The 13,282-nt window shown below is 39.8% G+C and overlaps 1 protein-coding gene across 1 annotated transcript; it reads right to left on the bottom strand.

The window, feature by feature from the left end:
• Positions 1 to 6,273: 6,273 nt before the first annotated feature.
• Positions 6,274 to 11,919, bottom strand: LOC147442025 (homeobox-leucine zipper protein PROTODERMAL FACTOR 2-like). Its single transcript, XM_086529566.1, has 11 exons — positions 11,328 to 11,919; positions 10,618 to 11,063; positions 10,176 to 10,293; positions 9,895 to 10,080; positions 9,008 to 9,469; positions 8,808 to 8,909; positions 8,449 to 8,658; positions 8,171 to 8,336; positions 7,773 to 8,053; positions 7,412 to 7,501; positions 6,274 to 7,105 (listed from the first exon to the last, which is right to left on the bottom strand). The coding sequence occupies exons 1-11, from the start codon at positions 11,592 to 11,594 to the stop codon at positions 6,671 to 6,673; spliced, it is 2,763 nt and encodes a 920-aa protein (XP_086385692.1). The 5' UTR covers positions 11,595 to 11,919; the 3' UTR covers positions 6,274 to 6,670.
• Positions 11,920 to 13,282: the final 1,363 nt, after the last annotated feature.

Here is a 13,282-nt window from a genome sequence, read left to right on the forward strand (position 1 = left end):
GCCTATGCAAGAAGCCTCTAAAGAAAAGAAGAAGGATGCAATGAAATCTAAATCAAAGGGTCCGGCCTACAAACTCCAATCTGACATAGAGGCGGCAACCGATCTCAAAAAGATTTTGGAAGAGAGAATTTTAAATAGTAAGGTGGAATTTACCCTGGGTGAGGTCCTTGGAATAGCAAAGACAGAGTTTCATAAAGAAATAATTGATATTATAAAGCGGAAGCGGTAGTCTCTTACTGAATCTATCCATGTACAAGATGAAGATGAGATTTTAAATGCACAGGGTATACAGGTCTATGGAGATCAAGGTGAAGAAACTATTGTTGGGTGCTACAAGTCTAGGGGAGGAGTAAAACACGTTCTCTTGTTGGATGATGAAGATGAAGTCGAGACCACTCACAAGAGTTACTACTTGAAGAGTCATTGGGCAAGAGCAATTACTGAGACCCTGGTAAAAGTGGGAGACTTAGAAGAGCCATACATTGCATTGATAGATCATGGGTCAAAAATTAACCTTATGTCAAAGAGTCTTTATCAAAAAGGAAAATGGCCAATTGATATAAATCATGGATGGATGATTCGCGCGTGCAGCAAACAACTCATCAGGGGAGTTGTACGGATCTTTTTGTCCAAATGTAAAGGTGACTATAGGGGATGTGAAAGATGACCAAAATTTCTTTGTACAAGAGATGTCTACGTACCCTCTTATCCTTGGGCAGCCATACATCATTGTTGCTCGCATGGAAACCAAGGTGATGGACGATGGGTCAGCATATGCGAGGATAAGGAGCATGGATTGAAAGCGTCCACATCAATGACAATACCATCATTTCTCAAGCTGAGGAGGAAGTTTTAGAGCCAAGAATGAGCTCATTTAGGCATATAAGCAAGGAGATACAATCATTCCAAGGGAGGGTGCTAGTGCAGTCCTATGTTGCTTCCACTAAATGTTTGAGGCTGTGAGGCCTCCAATTAGGGTTTCCCCTCCTCAAATAACTACTTGGGCTTCTCCAATTAAGTATTGAAGCTTCCATCAAATGGTCACAACAAGGAATCGAAGCGTCATTTTAGGGTTTTTAACAGGTCGAATGAGCACTGCATTTGTGCAATTGGGAGCGAGGCTACACATAATCTTCACACACACAAGAGTTTTGAGTTAGTATTGGTTCTTTTTCAAAGTGGAGATTTCATGGCTGGAGTTTTGTTCTATCTGTGTGTGTTATTGGTTTCAAATCATCAGTGCCTTGCTTGATTTTGCTATAAATCCTCACAGTCAGAGGCTCGGTGCTTTCCTAGTCGCACTACGCACTTCTTGACATCGTGCACATCAACCATGCTTGGATCAAAGTTTGGATATGGTATCAAATTTACAATTAATTATGTGAAACTTCTATAGGTCTTTAGTTGTATCTTCTTTGCTTATTTGATCAATAGATTTTCTTCAAATTCATGTGTAATTGTGCATACTCTTGACTTTTGTTGTTTATCAACACCACAATCCTATAAGATTTTCACTTTGTTTATCAACCATACATCAATTAGCTGCTTATCTCTTTTTTGCCCACTTTAAGTGTAAACTTCCCAAATTACATAAATTTGATGATTTGGAGATTCCCATAATGTAGGATTTTTACCCAAATACCTATGTTGGTCTTTACTAATTAGCTGGAAAATCATTTTGTAGAAGATTAGTACCTTGGAGCCTTCAAGGGTTCTAGTGGTGATGGAGTTGTTCTCCCAGTCTCAAATGACTTTCTCTCCTAGTTTAGAATCTACGACTACATAGAATTAATGTAGACAATCGATGCCATCCACTTTTATGTTATTGTTAGCTCTACCCATGTTTGTAAGAGAAAATTATTGGCGGTACGGAATTTGATGTGAACCATTTCATAATATATGTGTGCATCTTGACAAAAGTAGAATAGTTTATCAAGTTTGTACGACCTCTTATATCCACTATTTCTCTCTCCATGTATCCTATGGTTGATCCCACTAAGATCCTAGAGCCCGTATCCCCTTGTAGATCTTCTTCACATTGGATCTGATATATATCTGCTACATCTAGGTGTTCTTGTTGTTGCAAGGATGTCCTTTGCAGGATTCTTAGTAGATCTGCTTCATGTGCATGTTTGATAGAAAATGCTACATTATCTTAGAACCACTGATCCAATTGACCTTAATATCCCCATGGTTAGAGTGGAAGTCTTAACAAGCCCAATTGGTGATATTTCCTTGATAACAACAAATGGTCTGTTTCCCCTTTTCTTCATTTTTGGGATATGTTTTTTGAGGGAGTATAATAGCACTAAGTCCCCTTGCTTAAAATCTTTGGTTATCAGATTTGTGTCAAAGAATTACTTCAATTACTATTTTCGTGCACAGATGTGTGAAATGGTTGTCGGGTTTGTGCATGAATAGGTAGTACAACTACCTGTGTCGTGGACATGCAACTACCACATTACTATCATCCTGGTATTTTTTTATTGCAAGAATATTTTGGCAAGTAGGTTACGACCACACTATTACACACTTGTTATTTGTTCTATCAAGTGCTAAAGAACATCTTTTGATGACTTCTTCATACTCTTTTTGTGATTTTTGATGAATTCTATTATTGATAGCTACCACATTGCTAGTGTAGCACCTATTCATTCTTTTATTGTGTCAGCCTTTGCTCATCCAACTATTCTAATTCCTCTACTCTTTTTGACAATTCATGTTCCATCCATCCTAGTGCTTTTTCCACTCTCAATGTAATACTTAATATTCAATCAGCAACATAGCATCTAATCCATATACGAGATTGAATGGTGTATGTAGTATTGAATGCAGTCTTGTAAGCCACCCTGTATGCTAACGATGCAAAATGTAATTGCATATCCCACCCACTTTTTGCTGATTTGACTATCTTTATTATGATCAAGCTCAATATCAGCTTGTTCGCGTATTTTACTTGCCATTGGCTTGTAGATAATAGGGTGTGACTTCTATCAATGATCAAGATTCACTCATCTAGTAGGTTTTCAATCAATTTATTCAGGAATTGAATGCCCCTATCACTTAATATAACACTAGGTTGGTAACTAACAGAACATAAAAGTGTCCTTTCAGGGTTTTGAAAAAACTTCCAAAACCATAGTAGATCCAGGCATTTTGGAAAATCCTTTCATGAGCTTGTAGCTCAAGGACTACTACATATGGAAAAAAATGAGAAACTTGTAAAAGTTCTCATCTCTTTGTCACAAAAAGTCTCCAAAGTTGATGGACCAGTCCATTTTGCCCCAAACAGCCATTTCTTACGATTGATTGCATATAAATGAGAGTAGGGATTTTTGTAGGACATGAGATAAAATTCTTCGTTAACTTCAATGGTTGGTGATCAACTCATATGGTTGATTTTGCCTCACTATTTTTCGTTTTTGCAAACAAAAATTTGGTAAAAAAAGCTGCATTTTTACCATTCTGCAGACCTACCATCAAAGTTTCTATAGTCACGCTCAATACATGTACTATATTCATGTCTTCTTAGTTTCCTTTGGACCTTTGGCCGATTAAAAAGGAGCTATGGATTGTGTCAAAAGAATAATATATCTCTTACCAAGTATAACCTTGTGGACAATGATGAAGTGCTAAAAATAGCAAACATGAAAAAACTTGGTTTAACCTTATGACCTATAGAATCCCATAGAAACTACTCAATATCTAGCCAAATTTGAAGTTTACAATAAGATATGGTTACTACCTACAAAATGCACACAATTGGACTAAGAAAATAACAATATTTAGAAAGCTATACTTGCTATACTAGAATGTCTCATATTTTTCTGCAATCGAAAAACTCAACCATTGTCGTATACTATGCTATATAGCATATTAGGTGGCCCAAAACTCAAGGAAGATCAGTTTTATGTTACACATGACACTTACACAATCAAGACTGCATTTGGATATCAAGAAAACCACCAAAAAAATCATAAAAGTGCTAAATTTGGCCAAAAAACAGGATTAGGCAATTCTTGTAATTTGATCATAACTTTCAACGTTTACACTTAAACCTTCCTAGACTAGAAGCATCCGAACATGTTGAGGACTACGAAGGCTAATTTTCTATCAATCTAAACCTCACAAACATGAACTTTAGAGTGGTATAGCTGCAAAACTTTGGAAAAAAACCAAAAATAGGACCCGTTTTTCCACACAGTTTAGGTTGAGAAATGTTGTGCAAGAGTAAGGTTAATGTTGATATCAATATTCTAAAAAAATGTCGAGTTTTGTTCAGCTTATAAGACAACTTTGTGGATATATAGCACTTAGAAATATAGTTTCAAACTCTTCAAATAATTCAAGAAAAATGGTGACTTAACAGGACATAAAAGTGTCCCATTACCAACCTAGTGTTAAATTAAAATTCAACTTGCAAGTCATATCTTGTAAAGACATATTCGCACAAGAATAAAACTGTAGTCCTTGCTGTATTCTTCCCTGTGGTGCTTCAGCCCATTTTGTCAAATAGTCAATAGCCACAATGATATATTGGGCTTGGGTCTTATATGGTGGTGGTTGAATGGGTCTTACAAAATCTATGTTCCATTTGGCAAAAACCTTGGCCACCATCATTGGTCTCAATGGAATATGATCTCGTTTTTACGACATCTTTGCCCTCTACCAAGCATCACATTATTTAACATACTCTTTAGCATCCAAAAACTGACTAGGCCACCAAATACCACCCATCATAGAGGTGGTGTCAGTTGAAATATTTTATCTTATAACTAGCCCTACATACGCGTGTTTTAAGATACGAATATATTCATCATCACTAACACATAAACGAGGTTTGTTGTTCCTTACCTTGTATATATATGAGGCCTTAAATAAGAGTATAATCTTGAGCCTCTATTAAAATTTATTTGTCTTCGCTTGCTGTAAATTTTCAAAAGGTTTGTCTTGAGAGGTATTCCACCAAGCATTGCGCCCATTGAGGCATAGCCAAAACTTTGAACTGAGTGGTAAATGTGTTATGGAGCTTGATTTACCCTTGTAATTTCTCTTCCAGAAACACACATTGTAAGGCCCCGTTATGAGGAGAAGCCATCGTGCATGAGAAAAATCACTCACCAAAAGATTCTTTTTTGCCACAATATATTGTCCGGGAGGTAGATACATGGTCGTTGGCAAGTGGACTATGGATAATGGTCAATGGCCGATAGTTGGTGGCCACAAGGTCTATGGTCGATGGCTAGTGGGTTGTAATTACCGAAAAAAGCATTAAATTTTGACCTTACACCTGGGAGAATTTCAAATTTGTCCTTATTTTTACCGGTTAGGGAAAAAGTATTTTTCTGGCCCCCCACCACCAAAAAGGGGCAGCCTTTTTTTGTACAAGCGTCAAAATTGGTGTGCTGGTTAGTGCTCGAAAAAAACTTTTTTCCAAAAACTTGGCAAACCTACATATGTGAAACAACTAAGGTAAATTGACAAAATTTGAAGGTTTTTACACCAAATTACACTAAGTTTTTCAAAATTTTGTAGATTTTCTCACCTTTGAAAATAAAATTTAGAGGTAAATTTCAAAATTTGAAGGTTTTTACGCCAAATTACACTAATTTTTTCAAAATTTTGTAGGTTTTCTCACCTTCAAAAATAAAATTTAGAGGTAAATTTAAAATTTGTAGGTGGGATTACACTAAACCTAGGTTTTTTTCGAGCACTGCTGCCACTGCCAGTGTGTAAAGACCCTTTATAGGCGGGCTGTTGTGACTAGCTAGCTGGTGACTAGTAGGTAGTTTGCGAGGAAAATGGGTGGGCAAAAGAAGAATGTAAAACACACAGCCCTAACTCGGGAAACCAAGGCCTGCAGTAGCCGCCAAGAACATCTGGTAGGCCATAGTTACCAAGGTTGAGTTGGTGAATTTTCTTGGCAAGGGCTGTACTATTGGGCTATTGGGGTTATTCTTATTGTTTTGGGTCGTCTTCTGGCTCTGGCATAAGTGCATCAAGGTTGTAAAATACAATTCTGTTGAGCACCCATGAAGGCTGATCACCCTCGCACAAGAGAAGTACTGACTCGTCATTTTCCATTATTATTATTACTTGTCATTATGTCAGCTATTAATTTGTCCTCACTAAGAAATGATGATACTGAAAAGACATAATAACAAAACCAATCACATGAAGTAGCCATGATCTACACTAAATAAAAGACAACAAGCGTAACAGAAGCATTAAAAAAGTGGACAAAAGCATGTTTTGAAGTCCATCTTGGGAACAAGAAGGTGCTCTTGGTAATTGTGGGTATAGTCATCTGGTCTGAAACTTGAGGGAATTTATTGGTAGCTTGTGTATAGTTCCGATCTATTGTTAACTTTTTGTGTGTATAAGCCTGTACAAATTCCATTTCTAGCTATGGTACCTTTCATGAGAGAGTTTCGAAAGATGTCATTGGTAGCTTACAGGTGTTAACACCCCTATAATGTGGCTATGCTTAAATAATTAGGTTTCCTTTTAGCATGTTTTCTATATGCTGTGGAATGGTGATACATAGAACCGTTTAATGTTTTCCGTAAAATATTCTTTGGGAACTTGCAAAACTGCCACTCAGCTTGGAGTATTCTCCTGCTGAGCATTTTCTACAGAAATGAGAGCATTTCAATTGTAACTTGTGCTACTAAAGCTTGTTTAATGAGGGGGTTTTAGAGCTTTGTGCCTCCTCCTGATTGCTTAGCTCATTGAGCTTCATCCCATCCTTGATGCTCTGCGCCGTGTTGCAGACCAGAGTATTCATCATCTTGATAGGCTCCAGATCCATCTTTGATTGTTCTCTACGGCTGACAAGAAGCTGAAACACCACCGTTACCAGCGACCCCCCTGTATTGCTCATGTTCCTGGCCTCGTCTTTTGAAGTGATTTCTTCATCTGTCCTGCCATCAGGCATAATGACAAAACCAGAAGGAATGATTGGCTTGCCCTGGTAAAATGAGTTTTCTGCTCTCATTAATTCATTCATAGCGATCATGTCGACAGGTGCATATACAAATGTTGAACTCAAAGCGTCAGTGCAACAATCCTGGAGAATGAGCATTTTGCTATCGCCCAGCTTTGGCTGAAACAAAGAAAGAGTTGGTTGGTGATTCTCTTTTGAGTGAAGAAAATGCACATATATAGCATCAACAAAACGGATAGTAGTATTCCTACATTCTGCTTGTTGCATATTTCCATCAGTTTCAGTAGTTAAGCCCGTTATGGTTTCTCCTCCAAAATTATGCGCACAGGTACACTTAGTTTTTTGTCAAGTTAGATTAACAGCATGCAGCTTGTGCTTGTACAACAACTTCATGGCTTTCTAGCTCATGAGCTAGAAGTAATTCTATCTTGATTAAGTTTCCACAGCTGAGGTTAAGTGTGTTACCCTCAATAGTGAGACATAGTTTCCACAATCTTGGCCTTTGGAGACGCTAACAAGCTCTTCCACAGATCCATTAAGTGACAGAATATCCCACTGCACAACACATGAAAGTTATCAAAACACACACAAGCCCTAAGCTTATGGTATACGAAAAAAGAAGAAAACTATATCCAGTAAGAGGTTATCAAAAGCAGGAATGCAGTATGTAGGCATGTCTTAAGCTTGTATGACCATTTTGAAGATGCCGCAGGTTACCAGATATGTTAAAGAGGGTTCTTCAGCGAATATGGTCTTTTAACATGCATTCTACGGCTTCCATTATAAACCACCACAATATGCAAACTCGAAACGCCGTTTTACTTGCCTCTTTGCGTCTATCAGGGTTGGACAGAAACTCAAACACGACATGCGGTAGAACAGGCAACCAGAAGGATGACGCGGCACTGAGGATCATGCTGAAAGTGTTATAGGGGCTCATAAGAGGAGCACTTTCTCTCGTCATTACTCTTTCCTCAGTTTTGCCTTTGAAATTTCCTGTCAGAGTAACCCACCCCAATGAGGAGCTCACATTGCAGCAGAGTTGCTTTGTCATGCTCTGCCCCAACTTCAGGAGTGCTACTTTACCTGCTTCTTCACTTCCAAGCCCTGCATTCATATAAACACATTGTAAGCTGGGTTCCACACATCACGCACATTATGTGCACATACCATGCAGGTAGCTGAATTGCTACACCTCCTATTGAACCTTTTAGTGCTTCTCACCTCTGCTTGACAAGCTGTTGGCTATAAGAATAGCATGCCATGCACACTGCCTCTTCAAGGTTGCTAACCATCTTTGAGCACTGAAAGCTATACCACTGATCACCAATGGTCTAAACGGATGCTGATGAATGCTATTATCAAATTCAAAGTGTTCCATCCAAGTTATCTGAGAAAAGATTGTTAGAATGACATTTTCTGCTTGGAATAGTACCTGGTTTGTACTGCTGTATTGTTACTTTTCTAGCATACATTAGAATTTGCCTTTGAGAGTGACTCACCTTTGACAATCCATCAGGTAGCTGCTGGATCAGGCAACCCGATGGCCTTTTCCGACATTTGTGTGCTGTTGATGGCGAATCTCCTCGCAGGTTGTCGACAGAAACGTCGACCACAGCCCAAGTACCCCCGCTTACCATCTTACAGAAGCGAAGGAAGTAGACTTGGCAAGTTGGTACAACTGGGGAAGGCACTTGGATCTCAGCAAACATCTGCATGTTAAGACACAAACCAATATGAGTTATGTTTTTCCTGACATATTGCATACACAAACTGCTTCTGCACATACACATTTTTGCAGTGTGTTTTCCATACACAACTCATGCTGTCAAGGCTAAGATATGCATAGAACATTGCATACCAGCTGGAGGGCACCATCTCGGGTAATTGGGCTGCCAGAAGAAATGATTTCTCCCATGTCAGCTTTGGTAACAATGCAAGGAAACAGCTCCATCCAGCGTTTCTGACATTTTGCCATGAAGATCAGACTATCGAAGCAGATTCTTCTTGATTACACAAAGCTTGTTTATCAGTAAGGTAATTAGTCGGCAATCAACTTACCGCATTTAGGAAAGACTCCACGACAAAGTGTGCATCAGCTGTGACCATACTCGTCTCTCGAGAAGCTTCAGACTGGTACCCATCCCGCAATGGACCAATCCCTCTAGGAAACTGACGAAGGTACTCATCAAAGTTCAATACCTCCTTGTGAGTGCTAGGGGAGATGGCCCACAAGGGCTCATTGCTGCATGTCATTGTGATTAACTCTTCCAATGCAACTAGGGCAAGCTCAGCTATCATGTCCTTTTCAATTACCATCAGTTCGTCAGAAGTTACGGGTAGTAGATGCTTTTGTGCATTGTGGCGTCTGCTTTTCTGAAATACTCCAAGGTTACCACCAATTTGTATTTCATAATCACCGCCTACTGACGTCGATGCATGGCGATTTAGTGAACTGATGCCACCAGTAGCTGCCCGCTTGTCTGAAAGAAGCGTGCTGCCAAGGCCATAGTATCTCTCCAGCTGCATCAAAGAGCTGTGCATTAGATGTAACCCAGCTACATGGAGCTGTGAAGGGCTAATCGTAAGATGTAACTCTCAGAGATCTTCAAAGAGCAACTCAATCTTGCAACACTACGAGACTAAAGTCTCGTGGTGCAGACAATGAGTCAGTCGATAACAATGTTGTGCGATTATGTGTGTAAAGTTGTGCATGTGTATATGAATGTGTAACCTTGCTCGTATACATATTACATATTACATATGAAGCATATGCATCTATTCCTATCTAACATGTTCAGATATGCATATTTACACATCTTACATGTTCAAAGATGCATGTTCACATCTGCATGCACCATGTTCAAATATGCAGAGTTTATCCATGCATTCTCTCTGACATTTTAATGCAACCAGAACTCAGAAGTCATTTTATTTGAGAGACAAACCTGGTCCTTCATGCTTGCATTGTTGAGCTTAATTTGCTGCAGTTCAAAGGACTTCTGCATGGAGACAGGGCCACCACAGCAAGGACACATTGCATTCTCCATGGCATGTCGAAGCATGAGGTTCTCTGCTCTCAGACGATCATTTTCATCTTTCATGAGAGTATTCTCACGCCTGCTGTTTTCAGACTGACGAAATTTGACAACGTGGATAAGAATGCACATTAATTCCTCATAGCAAAAACCTGTCAAATCACGAGTATATGGGGAAGCCATGATCTTACTTTGAGCTGCGTTCGACGGTTCTGAAACCAATATCTGACTTGCTCAACTGTCAGTCCCAAGCGTCCGCTTAATTGCAACCTCTGTGCCTCGTTTGGGTTTGGGCACTCTTGGAATAGACTGCATGTCCAAGTTCGTGTTTAAGAATTTTCCGGTCTCTAATTGCATGCCTTCTTATTGTGATTAATGTGCGAGAAGCAAAGCAAATAATACGAGTGTGCAAGGCCTATATTGCTGCTTGCCTACAATAACGCAAATGGTCGATGTACACAGAGGAGGGACATAGCGTCTCTCTCTCTCTCTCTCTCTCTCTCTCTCTCTCTCTCTCTCTCTCTCTCTCTCTCTCTCTCTCTCTCTCAGATACATAGGCGCACACACACACGCACCCATGGAGGGACATACATTGATCAGAGAGAGAGAGGGAGAGGGACAGAGAGAGAGTACTCTTCAAGATGAGCAATGACAGCAGGGGCATGGCGTGTGGCGCGTTTCTTCGACTTGTTGGGCGCAAGCTGGCAGCCAACTAAGGGCCCATGCTCTGATTCACCTGCAGTTCGGCGATCTTCCTCATGCACAGCCTGCCCCGCATTCTCATTAGCGTGGGCATTGATTAACGCCGTTGAGGACCTATTATTATTACGCGCCAGAGCCCCTGCTTCAGGAAAAGTACTGCAACTCTCCTCCTCCATAGACGCTGCAGCCAGTTGCATTGAAGATCGCTTTGCAATATGATCCATTGCGTTAACTCTAGCTTCCACCTCATCCATCAATCGAGCTTTGGGCTTCTCGATATTCTTCTGCTGCATCGATTTGTGATCAGTCAGTTTACTATCTTCGTTAATCTCCATCTCTCTTAACGCCCGCCTCTCCGATCTTATCCTTTCACTGGCCTGCAACAAAACGAGCGCTCTGTTTAATCATATAGCTGCATGATCCTTCAAGATAATTAATATAGACTATTTGATCCATTTCCACATTGGTTCTCGCTCACAAGTGTTTATGTTTATCGTTGCGCTATCGAGATTACAACTTCCACTTAACCCACGTCTTCCACGTAGAATAATGGATTACCCTTGATACTCAATCCGATAATTCAGCCAAGGCCTGATTTTCGAGATTAATGAGGAATTAATCGTAGGATGAGCAAAGTTTACCAGAGTATTTGTACTGTACGCAAGATTGCAGTTTGCGGAGTATAGAGACACGGGCGACCAGGTCGACGACGTTGTGATCCAGCTGCAAGCCGCTGCAGAGTATGCTCCAGCACCCCCGCCTGGATATAAGTCAGGGATGGCATCGTAGAAGCTAGTACTCCCGCCATGATCATCGTCAAGAGTTAAACTTGATCTGTATGGAGGCGCAGATGCTGTTTCTGCACCGCTATAAAACCCTGATCTGCCAAACCCGCCATAGAGCTTCATATCTGCATCAATGGCGTGGGATGTCTCTGCACTACGACGTGATCAGACAAGATCAACGAGCTGCATCTGAGGATTGATGATATGTAAAATGATCATGTAAAGTCATATAAATATACGCAGCTAATAATTCCCGGAAGCAGTAGCGCCACTAGAATGCAGCAGTCGGGCACGGAAGAGGTGAACTGCTGCAGCTAGGGATGATTACGTAGCGGACGATCCCTAATCTTCTGCAACGACGTATAATTGAGAGCAATGGGTCGATATTGCTTTCTCTGCAGAAGCCAATGCGGATGCTCTGCATGCATATGTTGCTGGCTAGCTTGCAGCGCACTTCACTAAGGAGATTCACCACGTTCGGTAGCAATCTGCAGTCTTGAATTTGGATTAAATGCAGAATTCGTACGCTTTGGGCGTGGCGGGCGACTGCAGCTGATGGTTCCGTTTGTGACGAAAGGGACATGACATAATTTATAAGGTTGAGAGAGAGAGAGAGAGAGAGAGAGAGTCTACAGTGTTCGGGAAAAATCGTTTTTCCAAACATAAAAAATTCCTTTGCGAAAAGGAAATTTTAGAAAATTAGGTTACTTTTTACACTATTTTTCTCCTTTTAGCGGTGGAATTTCTCCTTTTCCGGCATTTTGGAAATTGAAAACGGCACGATATTAAGTTGACACATTTTTCGTGAACACTAGAGAGAGAAGAAGAATTTTTTTTAACGCCGTAGGAAACTATCCACAGAGAGAGAGAGAGAGAGAGAGAGAGAGAGAGAGAGAGAGAGAGAGAGCTCTGCTCGAAATAAACCCTTATCTAACCAATTGCTAATCAAAACTTTTATTGCACTAGATTTTGTAGGTTTTCTCATCTTCCATCAATATTGATTAAATTTAGAAAATAACTAGGTGTGATTACCCTAAATTACCTAGGTTTAGAGAGAGAGAGAGAGAGAGAGAGAGAGACCTCTACTACCTTTCCCTATTTCTAACTATAAAACTCAATCACTATCTTATACAACTTCAATCCAGATAACAAACTAATAAATATGTAAGTGAGAGATTAAGAGAATAAATATAGATTTGAGATGTCTGAATCATATAGTTAATCAACAATTTCACTAGTACTCCCGAATCACAATACACGGTACAAACCCATTAGCATCAAACGAAACACAACAAGAACCCTTCAAATGGGATATCAGTGCTTCTTCTTCCGCGTTGCTTCTTCTCCCTCATGCAAAACCCCACAACATGACTTCCTTCTCTCTTTTACTTAGGATCTTACTTGCCTATAGTAAGGTATCCACATGTCCTTAAACTTACTCATCTTGCACTCCATGGGTGCCCACTACTCTTAATAATTTCTTATTCGAGCTTGTATGGTGGTATGTTGCAACAAAACTATGATGGCCAGCATCTGATGGTTAATGAATTCTTCAATGATCATTAAACAAAATGGAACTGTGGATTCATAGCATGGTTTGGTGGTGCAACAACGAGTGTCCTTAACACCACATTGGTATTGCCGATTTTTGTGCATGAAAACACATATTTTCAAGTAAGGTTGTAAAGGTAAAATAGAAATCTTTTAGTAATTTAAAATGATTGTTAGGTTTTAAAAAGTCTTTTTTTATAAATGTTTCAAAAACTCAAACATGGAACCTTTATGATGTGAGTAAAGGGGAAGTTGATCGA

The sequence above is a fragment of the Adiantum capillus-veneris genome, chromosome 14, assembly GCF_014529385.1.
Source record: "Adiantum capillus-veneris isolate H3 chromosome 14, ASM1452938v2, whole genome shotgun sequence".
In the NCBI taxonomy this organism is placed as follows: domain Eukaryota; kingdom Viridiplantae; phylum Streptophyta; class Polypodiopsida; order Polypodiales; family Pteridaceae; genus Adiantum; species Adiantum capillus-veneris.